The sequence below is a fragment of the Opisthorchis viverrini genome (assembly GCF_000715545.1).
Source record: "Opisthorchis viverrini unplaced genomic scaffold opera_v5_255, whole genome shotgun sequence".
Taxonomy (NCBI): Eukaryota; Metazoa; Platyhelminthes; class Trematoda; order Opisthorchiida; family Opisthorchiidae; genus Opisthorchis; species Opisthorchis viverrini.
The window spans coordinates 712,623-724,708 of NW_008751911.1; the positions used below are offsets into that span (position 1 = coordinate 712,623).

Sequence of the window (12,086 nt, forward strand, 5' to 3'; positions counted from 1 at the left end):
GTGCTCACATTATCGTTTTGTATTAACCATGCTTTCGCCTTCATTTTCAGCTTATGTACGTCTATTCTTAGACAAGTAAAGCGCTATTCATTCTACGCCATTCATTGTTGTTCTCGCGCTCAATCAGAATCCATATTCTATTCGTAACAGGATGTTCGTTCTCTCTTTCATCTGTTTACGCGCCGAAGGACTCAGCTCTGAATCTTACAAAGGCAGCTTTAGATGGTGTTTTACGACGGGATGAATGCACAGGTATCTTGGTCGCCGGTTGAACGGAGGCTCAAGATAGGCTGAGCGCCACTGAGGCGCAACCGGGTGATCCTCTTGGGTTGGATACGGAAAGCGTGGTGAGCGAAGGGTACCCGGTGCACATGTATGTTGACCACAGAGTGTTCTTTTGGATTATCGATTTCCGAAACGGCGAAAACCACTTGACAACGGGATGTCCACAAAAGAACAAATTGAACATATCATCAGTTATCGGTGGCAGGGTGAACCATAGCCTGGCACTTCTGAAGTAACTGCGTGGACTTCAATCAGGGATTTGCCCGTTGCTCCAAACTTAACTTGTGTGTCCTATGCAAAACAGGTACATCTTGTTTAGCCACTGGGAAGCCCGTGGACCCTGAAAAAAGAAAACTATTAGAAACAGCTCTGCCACCGCCTATCTGCCAGGAAGACCACCGGTGGTGGATTCCTCCTGCTGACAAACAAAACTCAACTTGACGCATCATCATCAGCTGTAAGAACTGCAAATTTGCCGCAATAGGCGCCACAGTTTCTTTCACCGACGCTTCGGGGAGATGGGGCAGATAGCTGCGCATTCGAGGCGGCAGCTGATATAACTAGTGCGTTAAATCAGGTGCCAGTCGACTTTTCATTGAGAGATTTGGGGGATGTGCAATAAAAACAATAGCTTGGACGCATGAGCGCGACCAGGTTGCTACTGAAGAGGGTTGGATACAGACCGTCCGGTCCCGATGCCTTTTCATGTTTCAGTACGGGTAGTTCTCACTATATTTCTTCCGATGGGCGACTAAGGTTTACATTCCATTCGTCCGTATGAACTATCTTCGCAGGCTGTGTTGCAGGAGGCTAGCTAAACTAGTCTTCGAAGTGTTCAGTCCATCTTCCTTGTCAACATTTTTGCAAGTGAATTAGTGAGCCATCTATTTCACTTATCCTTCCAGACTGTTACTTTCCTAGAGCCATTCGATTGTACCAGTTAATATAGGGCACGGCTGCTCTCCAACTCCCGGGCTTTTTATGTCCACCGGAGTTCTCGGGCTTTCCTTGCAATTTTCACTATTTGAGGGATTTCTGTGCGCCATCAAACACACTACCTGAGGGTACGTATTTCGTGGCATAAATCAGAACCGGCGACTTCTACGATATCCAGTGGTCACTTAATTGTATTGGAGAAGTCGGAAAGCCAATGCTGAACGCAACAAGCATAGCTCCTTTCACATTTTGTCGTGCTTTACGCACGTGCTAGCTACCAGCGCAGTGTTGGTCTGCAACAGACAGTTGTTGAGCCACCTCAGATCGACACTACTGAGCTATGTTATTTATTGGAAGATGGTGGATTGGCGTGCTTCTTGCTGCCTTGAGAGGTACTGAAGGGAAGCCAGCTGTCAGGTGTGCATCCACCATAGCGTGATCGGAATCAAGTGGTGTGCCCCATAAAGAACGGCAATCTTGAATTCTGACACGCCCTAGTGGCCACATGATCCAACTGAGTGCGCGGTTGTTAGGGCTGACTGGCCTCCGGAGGCCACTCCGGAGGCCAAGAATCGAAAGGCGTTGCATGACCGTTCAGCTGGTCAAAACAGACAACCAGCGGCGAAAGGACGACACTTTACAAGGATTCAGTCCAGCAGTAGGCGTTCGGCTTTGGGGTTTAATGCAGCTCCCACACAATATAGCCCACGAGTCATAGCTTCTGGGTCACCGGACACACGAAGGGAGAAATGTGACAAGCTGAGTTTGTCCTTGTCGTTTTTTATGCATAACCACTCTTGGGTCTCGTATGTGTGCTTCAGAGATATAACGTGTGTCAAGTTTAAGGGGGCATAAATTCTGAGCGAGCACTTCCCATTTGAAAATTTGAGTGCGGACGTTAAAAGTACTATGTAGGAAATATCTCAAGGATTAAGCAAGGTGTTTACTACACGGATTCACGGATTGATACACAGCAATAGGCTTTCGACCAAGTTTTCCGGGTAGGTTTTGTTCCTTTTATTCAGCGGTGTAGCACCGCTTTTCACACCCTTAGCTCTGGGCAGTGCGCTTGCCAGCGCAAGACTCGCATAGAAAGTATCTGATAGGGCTTTGAACTCGGTTCTAGACGGGGCTTGGACAACCGCCCGAAGAAATTCATTCTACGCGGAAGCATCCAGAAATGAGAAAACATTTGCTTGAAATAGACACTGGGGTGCATTATACCCATCGGTCACACAAATGACAGCCAGTTGACCCTGTCTGAAACCTCTCTAAGTCGCGCTGCGCCTGTGTTTTTGACATGCTTTGGGGCGGTAATTCAGTTTTGGCACCTTCGAAAGTTGTTCTAGCGGGAATTATAGCTTACAAAGTTCATACGGAGAACCAAGCTGAGAAAATGCCGTTGTCACAACGCGGCAGGGGTTATCATGGTTTCGTTGATGGACATTCCCGGGAGCCAATACCTCACTGGTCCTGCCCACTCGGTTACAAAGCACTGGCCTGATCCGAGAGCGCAAGCAGTAAGACATTATATCTCGCCCCCCGTGCTGCTGCATTCAACATGTGCCTCTTGCGTAGCGCCAGACTCTGGCTTTAAAGGTAGTTCTACCGTAATGAATTATGCGTCGGTGGTCACGGGGATAGGGTTGTGCAGATTTTAGGCCTGACTTTTCTCACCTGTCCTTCTTCGGGAGAAGGCGCCACCGCTGGACATTCTGAATTGCTTGAAGGAAACACCTTGTGGCTCTACACTTCTATCCCTTCAACAGTTTACTCACGGACCGCCCGTAGCATGATCATTTGTATACGATGCCTATCTGTTTTTGGTCTTACTGCTCCCCCTTGTTTTTCCTGGCATGGTTCTGGTTTTTTGAATGGGGTTCCACTCATTGTAGGCCACCCGATCTTTGTAGCATTTTAGCCCGGCTGCCAGGTCAAGATGGTAGGTCTAGGTCGGAAATGCAGAACAACACGACCTGTTTGATATGACGTTTGAAGATATCCAGCAATTGAAACTGTGGGGAATATGTGAATCGCAGCACGATGAATTTTGTACACTTTGTGAACTGCAGCATATGTTTCGTTGGATCGTTTCGTGCATCAAAAATATGCCGCTATCTAATAAAAAATTGTTGACGATGGACAGAGATTGAATGCCGCTTGTGTTCAACATGCGTACTAATTTTCATCAGACACCTCATCAGAAGACATGGAATAAACGCTTTCCCTATGTCGTTCATGAGATCGCTGTTGAATGCGTCGAAACTCCTCAGGTGAACAGGATTTAGTCAGTAAGTGTTCAGATGCGAAAAGCGCATGTTGGGAGAACGACGTGTCCCTAAGGTGACCATCGATAACCCACTTTTGGGATAGCGGGTGCGTGGGTGGAGCTCATTAAACTCGGCTAAGCAGTGTGCGGCCAGCAAATAAGGGTGTGAAAATGTTCCCACAAGTAACATCATCGGGTGGATAGAACGGACAAAGCCATTCAGCTATTCTATACATTTGTGCAGAAAATCTGTATGTTCGTCCTGAGAGCATAACCGTATTCTGGATTCTTGTGTCTTCTTATTGCGCAGTCTGTCATGTCCGTTTGAGGCATAACCGATAGTCTGCCATCCACGGTGATACAATACTAAAATTCAGTGTTCGGGATATCACACTAAATTTCAGAGGCAACCAGCGGTTAACTGACGGTTAATTTCGATTGCCTCTGCCAGTAGATTGCCTCCGCCGATAGAGTGCTTGATACGGGCGGATAGCTCGGGCATGTGGGCATTTTTAGGCCATGTACGAGACGCTCTAAAGGACTGCGTAGAGATCATGCATCCTATTTAGAACGCCTTATATATCCGGATCACCAGCGAAACTCTCAGACGCTCGCAGCCTTAGGAATCTAACCATATCTGCGGATATCTACTGAAGGCGATGCAAAGGAAGATGAACTTTTGGTCTTGCTGGATGTCTGCCTTTTTTCAAGATCGGGCAGGCGGCTTTCCAAACGCCGTATACTCCTCCTTTGTAGCCAATCCTACAGTGTTTAATAGCCGGCCACGTCACCATATGTTAAGTGGGCGGTTCAAATCGTGCAGGACGTTCAATTGGAAAGTTTTATATATGTTCCGGAGGTTCGGCAGGTGCAAGCCGTGCATCGGAACACTCTGTAAAGATCTCATTTACAACCGAGGGCATGATGACTTTATCCAGTATTCTGAGGCAAAACGCTCGAAACAACGCAAGACCAATCCGATTCGAACCGGTGACGGATCAAGCGAGAGCAAGCCCTCATTTCTAGAGTGCGAATTCGAGCGGTCATAACTCAGCGCCTCTCATACAACCATAGGGATTCTAGCCTGAGCTTGCAGAAAATTCTGTGAAATATGCCGGAATACGCCGAAAACAATCTTCTTCTTTTCTTTCAGAGAGCCGTCAAACCACCACGTCTCTGGTAGTGGACAGATCACTGGGCAGGGGACAGAGTTAGTTTGCAATTCATGTCAAACACCTCACAAATTTTAAGGATGACGTGGACTGCCTTCCGGTTGGTTTTTCTGAAGAGCGCTTATGATTACTTCTGCTACCCAAAACCTTCGACCAAGAGTCCGCGCTTCCAACCCACCCTGGCTATTTGTTTTCCATTGTCTAGGTTTGGCTTGAGTCTCAGTTAACCTTCCTCCTTTGGACGTACTGGCATCTGTGTACCGAAAAGGCTCCACAGTTGGGCCGGAAAAATTTAGTGCAACTCGAATTCCACCGGACTATAGCGTAGGGTGTGCAGGGTAGCCTAACAAGGTTTGTTTATCTCTGACTAGCCTCCGTTTGGTCCTTCAGGTTTTGAGTCATATTATTTGTGACGATGCGCACCTTAAGAACGGAGGCTGATTGGCTGGGCCTACGGTCACCACTACATTTTTGATGCTGGGTCTTTGAAATGAAGGCATTAATGAGAGAACCCAGTTGCTTGCTTCTCAAAGAGACAACTCTCTGGCAGTGTCAACACACACACAAATTAATTGCGCGACTACATCTGGCCGCACGCTACATCAATCATCTAATGGTAACCTCAGTCTGGTAGCTTTTTCGGCTGCATACAGTAAGGATGGACAAAAACAGGCAATTACAGGTGACCCACATCCCGTTTCACATGCTAACTCTCCTCACCTACTCAATTCGCTGCCGCCAACACCACTCGTTCCAATGAACTGACAAATTCATTTGAAACCCACAATCTTCAGCCATCTCAACTAGAGCTGATTCAACTATCGGGAATATAGGCACCTCAAAATTATTGTTCTCTTGAAGTTCTCTCCAGCGGGCAGTTCTCAACGTTTTCAACCCGAGACAAACTGCACAACCGCTGTTCCGTGTACGTTGGACCCTTTTTCATTTGATGTTTGCCACTTCGTCAAAACATGACCTAACTATGGTGGTTCAAATGTGCACCCTAACGTTTTCCCAGTTCACTTTTCATGCCTCTGATGGTATCAAAGTCGTCTTGGTTGGTTTATGTTTAAGCTATCCAAACTGAGAGGTCTTCTAAGCCTGGACGACTGTTGACGGTCGTCCATGTGTGGCTCTTTCGTAACTTATTAAACATATTGCTAACCGTTGTCTATTCAGCCTGTTCTTCCCTGGTACTCTCCATATCATCCCCTACAATTTGGTCGCTCTCAGGATGGACTATAATGTAGGACTTCGTTATGTTTGCCTTTGATATGAAGCCACAGCTGGGTAGATTTAGCACATTTGGTGACCGCTTTGAACCAGAGCCATGGTATGGTCAACGACAAACACAGCTAAGTACTGACTTCTGAAATGACCGAAAATTTTTGACCAGTATGTGTTGTCCACATGCGAGACAACTTCAAGCGCGACAGGAGCATATCCTTAATAGCTAAAGTCGGTTTAGATCATTTGCCGACCGTCGATGATTCGAGAGCATCCGAATGAATTCCGAAAACCCGTTTTTCCCTCGTCCTCTTCCTTCGTGCACAAGATCCTCTCATCTCGTATGGCTTTAGGGGACTCGCAAGACCCCAAAATGAGACGGAGTTATCAGAACTTTCCGCCAGTCTCGTTTTGAAACTCCTGGAAGGAACTATCTATGACCGTAAAAGAGCACTGTTGTTTGTACGTAGCCGGACTGAACTTATCCCGGTTTTCACTGGCCTGGCAACGCCAAAAATATAAGCGAACTACAGCTGTCCTTCCGTTTTATTTAAAAGTATATATTTCCGAGGGGTAGCCTGAAGATCTCCTTCGAGGCTTACGGCTAACCTCGACGAGCAAGGAGTTGCCACCTTCGTCCTAGTTGAGTTGCAACAACCCAGGTTCATTTCGTTATTCAGACAACACACACCTTAAGGTGTGGGTTCTTCCCTCTTTCTCTCTGAAGCAACCACATAAATATAAAATGTAAATTCCCCATTATTTCCGAATACCAGCGGTCACTGTTAGTTCTTTATGGCCGTTTTTGTAATGAACCACTCTTTTCATGGAGCTGACAGCAATGACTCGGTGACTGACGATCTACACTCCTACCTTCCCGCTAAGTTGACGTGGTAGGTTCCAGTTAGACTACGATTCTGGTCCATCATCTCGGAAGCTGTTGCTCAATCGCTTATTATTTTCCATCGTCCCTGTTCAAATTAACCCCCTTTGTCCAATACGGACCCTATGGTTGGATTCTGTGGATGAACTAGAAACTACCGCCGTGTAAGCTCACCATGTAATCAAAAGTTCCAAATAGCCCAACCACTAGCCTCTCAGGTCGCTACCTCAGCGGCCAAGTCATCACATTCGCAAAATTAGACAGCAAGTCTGCTGCTAGACTTACACTTTCTGATCGGCTGATCCCTAAGGCAAAAACGGAACACAAGTCCTGCTATAACTGGTGGTCTCCTGCATCACTGTCTGGAGGTACTTCACACATGCCGGGCAGCCCACTTATAATGATTTGTTGTACCTCTCCTACATTGGCAACCTCACCTGGCCATTGGTGGCTTCGTCAGCCAACAAAATTCCACCATTTCCTGAGTTCTTTCGACTTGCTTTCATCCTCTCATAACTTTTTTATTCGAAATCGTTTTATCTGATTTTTCCTGCCACCCATCAGACTGCCTTATTTATCCTATTCCTCTGTTTATTATTCCTCGTTTTAAGCTCCAAACTTCGGCTGCGCTTGCTCCAAACGTCCGGTACAACCATGATTCATTCAATCTTGCAAGCTATATACATGTCCCTCGCAATTATACGTAATGGTACATCAGGCTATCTCTGTCAGTGTCAATCTCTCCACGCTAACCAGATCCAGCTGTCACAGAAAAGCGTATCCACTCACCGATGGCGGCAACCGAGAAGGTCCTTACGGGGCTGTCCAGAACCCGAAGTATATCGATGCGATGATGGCCTGGAACTGTCATATCCATTCTTATGTTACTCCCGCAACTATTTTCCTATCCTCCACCGTCAACTATCGCCTGTTCGATCCTGTAATTGCAACTACGAACAAATTTTCTGGCTAGCCCCAAGCGCATCTGGGACGAGTTCATTCTAGCCTGCCGACTCTTTCTTTCGCACTTCCTGCAGCAATTTCGGTTTGCCACGTCCAAAAGTTCCACTTCATTTACGGTGTCCGTTTGGCCCTATTAATTGGCACTATGTTGCCATCAAAGCTACCCTTCACACCTGACCTCCCCTCAACAGTGCTACCAATGGGTCTACTTAGTTTCAGTTTAAACCATATTTTTTATTAAAAAACTTGACGTTTATTTCCACTTCAAATTCTTCCACCTCCACCTCCATTTTTTATCTTCGCGACCGTGACCATTTACTCACCTAACCAAGGTCACTCATGGCCAGCAATGTTTTTCAGCTTCAGTTCGTGTCAGCCGGCTTCATCGCTGGACTAGTCACACCTCAGGCCCAGTATTTTCGGCTCAGTATTTCCGGTCCTCACATCTGCGGTGTTCCGTCGTTGTACCTCTCTACCCGTCGTTCATGTTGTAACGACCCGATCATGCCTAACCTGGCACGTTCTCTACAAATCAGGATATAAACCTATGCGATCATCCGATATGAGGCTATGCAGATAATGAAAGCTCTCCAAGATCCCTAGTATTGTCGACGAAACGACGGGTCTCGGTGAGGCACATGTCTGAGCCCCTAACCCTGCTTTGCACTTCGGGGATGAATATAAAATAGGTTACGTAATATGGTCCTCCAATTCCTGGTGTCCGTTATCTTCTCTCACGTAATTTTGCGCGAAGTCGGTGGCCTAAACAGACTTATGCAATGGGAACTAATTCGGTTAAGGGTGGAAATGGCAGACCAAAATGGTGATCCCGACAAAGACCTTACTATTCCTTCTGTGGACCTTGGCACATCTAACTGTTTGGAGTGGATTTCCATGTGCGCACGGTTGATTCGGACTTGACTTTAGGGTAGTTTGCCAATTCATTGGCCCACTCCGCCTGTGCACATTTGAGCTCTATTTATTTTGCCTCTCCGTATTCGCCACTCATCTTGCTGCACAAACCGTCTCGTCCGATACTTTTGTACTGATGTAACGGTGATATTACTGATGGAAAGTCACGTGAGTAGTACGTTTTCTTCTTGTAAACTCACTTTGCGTCTTTTGAAAAGAAATATATATTGCGGAATTCGTGGAGTCGCTGCGTAGCATTTGCTTAGACTTCAGCGGAAGTCAATGAATACTCAGGAAGTTTCGGGGATACGCGTTCAAGAGAAAGGGGATGTTTAGTTTTTGGAAATAAGATGCAAATGAGAGTTTTTCTTCCATGTCGAATAGTCTGTAACTAGTCAGTTGGCATTTGCTAATGAATAAGTCCGCAGTGAGGGTCTCTTTCCTTTCTTTTGGTGCCACGACCAGGATAAGGATGAAGATCCCGTGGCCACAACCTTTTGAGGATGGGGATGTTCGGACCTTTCTGGAACACTGAGGAGGTTGTGGGGGGCTAGTGAACCGGATACCGACTGGGGTAAGTTGGTGGCGCCGAAGACCCCCTCAGACTGCCGAGCGTAGGCGGCTCTTCTTGCGGACAGAAGTAGCCCTCGGGAGATGAACTGGGCCGCCGCGAAGGAAGCCATTAAAGCGAAGTTCGACACGCCAGTCGACCGCCAGGGGGCTATGAAGTGGTTAAAGAGGGCCAAAATGGCGACTATATTTGACCCGACCGTGTTCTTTGCCGGCGTGCAGCAGTCGTTGGACCGCGCTTCGCCAGGACCGGACGGAGTGTCACGCCACCAGTTGCGTTTCGACCAGTTCGTCGAAGTTGTACAGCCGGCGCTAGGTGCCCAGTTGCGTTTGGTGCGAGCAACTGGTCAGTCGAGTGTGTAAGAGCTGGTGCGTCTGGCCCGAAAACTGTCCGAGGCACGACTGGTCACGTTGCAGTCGCAGAAGAACAGGGATGGTTCACCAGTGGAAGAACTGCAGACCAGAGTGGACCAACTCGCCAGACGGCTTGCAGCCTTGAAGACGGAAACGCGGAAGCACGCTCAAACGAGCCGGTTCTACTTGTGGGGCAAGCCTGGTCACTGGGAGAATCAGTGTCCCTGTGCCGGATCACTTGTATATAATGAAACTTCAAAGTACTCTCCTTTTTCTGAGTGTGCCACGATCAGCGCACTGACACAAGCTGCTATAAAATCCATCGTCAAAGTAGACGGGAAAAGGAAGTTACGTTTGATTGATATAGGAGCAACTGTATCGCTGAGGCTGAGAAGGAGCCAAGCTAAACGCATATCGTTCGCCGTAGCCGCGAGAGAATTGGGTGGCTATTGACTGAGGATTGACGGGTTGTCAATGCGCTCAATACGCCTACGCGACAAGTCCGTGCAGCACGCGTTTTTGATCAGCCCAGACGTAGAACAGACAATATTGGAGGAGGATTTTCTCGAGGGCACAGATTGCGCGATTGACCCAAAGCAGGGAAAGCTGGTGACAAGGTATGGCGCAATCAAGCGTATAGGTTACCCAGGCGCTGCCGTGAGTGAGTTGCGCGTCCGAAAACCTCCGTCTTATAACGTACCGCCAGTACGTCCGTGGTCGAAGAATATTCCGAACTGTTCACGGACGATGAGGATCCGTTTGGCTTCTGCCCGTGGATTGGACACCAAGTTCCCCTTTCGTCAGAACGCCTTCAAGCCTATGGCCCCGTACGTTGCCGCTCCATTTACGGGAGGAGGTCCATAAGCAGATTCAAGAGATGTTGAATAATGGCATAATCGAAGGAGCCAGTAGTTCGTACGATTCTTCAGTTGTGCTTGTAAGAAAGACGGACGGATAATACAGGTTTTGCGTGGCAACCCGGCTTGAATGAACTGACCGTAAATCGGGTTGTAGCTGTGCCTTCGGTTGCGGAGATTTCCTATTCCCCTCAAAATTCTTGATATTTCACTGTGTTTGACCTGCGTTCCGGACACTGGAAACTACCTACCAAGGCGGAGGATCGAGGGATTACGGCGTTCCCGGCTGGGAATAACCAGTAATAAGTTAGACGAATGCTGTTTGGTTTGTCTGGGGCACCATTCACATTCCGGCGCTTGATGCTTCGTTTACCGAAGGGACTCCAGATTGTTGCCGTGTACGGGGACGATATCGTTGTGTACAACAATTTGGAACCGGAGCACGTGGTTCGTTTGAAGGCTGTATTGAAGTGGATCCGGGAGGCTGGCTTGCGGATAGATGAAGCCAAGACAAAACTTGCTCGGAGTTCGGTGACACCGCTGGGACATAGAGTGGGTAATGGAGAAGTTTGCCCATTGCCAGAAAATTTGGCAAAGGTCGAGGATTGTGCTGTTCCCAATTCAAAGCGGTCTCTATGGAAGTTTTTTGAACGAGCAAAGTACTACATCCGGTTTGTCAAAGATTTCAACATAATTGCTGCTTCACTGCATGACTTGCCCGGTCAAAATCAGAAATTCGGATGGACCAGGGAAGCACGTGGGGCTTTTAGGCGGGTCAAAGCGCGGATGCTGGATCAGCAACTGACCCTCTAACTCCCCAGGTTCGGAGAGACGTTCACTGTTGCAACAGACACTGGTGATCGCGGTATGGAAGCAGTTCCAAAGCAGAGGAAGCGAGCTGTCGAATACGCCAGTCGTGTCCTGAAAAACGCTGAACAGAAGTATTTTACCTTTGGAAAGAATGTTTAGCAACGAACTGGGCTCGGGATAAGTGGAAGCCACATCTTATTGGACAATGATTTTATGTCGAAACCGATCACGGCCATTTGGAGTGGATCGAGGCCACCGGAGACCATCGAATTAAAGCTCGCGCGCTGGGTACTCCGGTTAAAAGGGTACGTCTTTTCGATTTTGCGCGCACCAATTAAGTAGAACCACATAGCTGATTGTCTGTCAAGACCAGAGGTCTGAGGTTAGGCTCCCAGGATTATGATTGAGGCAAATAGCCTTGTCGTCTACTTTGATCTTGTAAGGTTAGTGCACTCCAGGAGGATGCTGTGTTATGGAAGGCTGCAACCTGCTTGTTGGATGGCAAGAGTATCGAGAGCGGAGATGGACGACAAGGAATGGGAAGCGTTCCAGCATCACTTTGATCGTCTGAGTCGAATGAGGCTGACTTAATTTACCAGAACGCGACCAAATCTGAAGTTTTGTGCTTCCCATGATACCCGTGTCTTGAGAAGGAAGCTCATCGCCGAATGGAACGAGATGGCACACACAGGGTGCACCAAGACGTACGACGTGCTTCGGCAAAGAAAAATCTGGCTCGGGATGATAAACAAGGCGATGGATTGTGTGGTGTCCTGTAGATGGTTCCAACGGATGAAAGAGGACACGACAGGGGCAATCAATCCCATGGAACCTATTCCTGTCTCAGA

The 12,086-nt window shown here is 47.8% G+C and overlaps 2 protein-coding genes across 2 annotated transcripts in view; one reads left to right on the forward strand and one right to left on the reverse strand.

Moving 5' to 3' along the window:
- Positions 1-7,649, reverse strand: part of T265_09093 (hypothetical protein) — a gene marked incomplete at both ends in the record, with an annotated part of 26,810 nt that extends 19,161 nt beyond the window's left edge. Inside the window, 2 exons of the mRNA XM_009175078.1 lie at positions 594-625; positions 7,562-7,649. Coding sequence (XP_009173342.1) covers positions 594-625; positions 7,562-7,649 — 120 coding nt within the window. The remainder of the gene's footprint in view (positions 1-593; positions 626-7,561) is intronic.
- The window catches only part of T265_09094 (hypothetical protein), a gene marked incomplete at both ends in the record, with an annotated part of 31,064 nt that extends 21,916 nt beyond the window's left edge, over positions 1-9,148 (forward strand). Inside the window, one exon of the mRNA XM_009175079.1 lies at positions 9,113-9,148. Within this exon, the coding sequence (XP_009173343.1) occupies positions 9,113-9,148 (36 nt within the window). The remainder of the gene's footprint in view (positions 1-9,112) is intronic.
- Between the last annotated feature and the right edge of the window lie 2,938 nt (positions 9,149-12,086).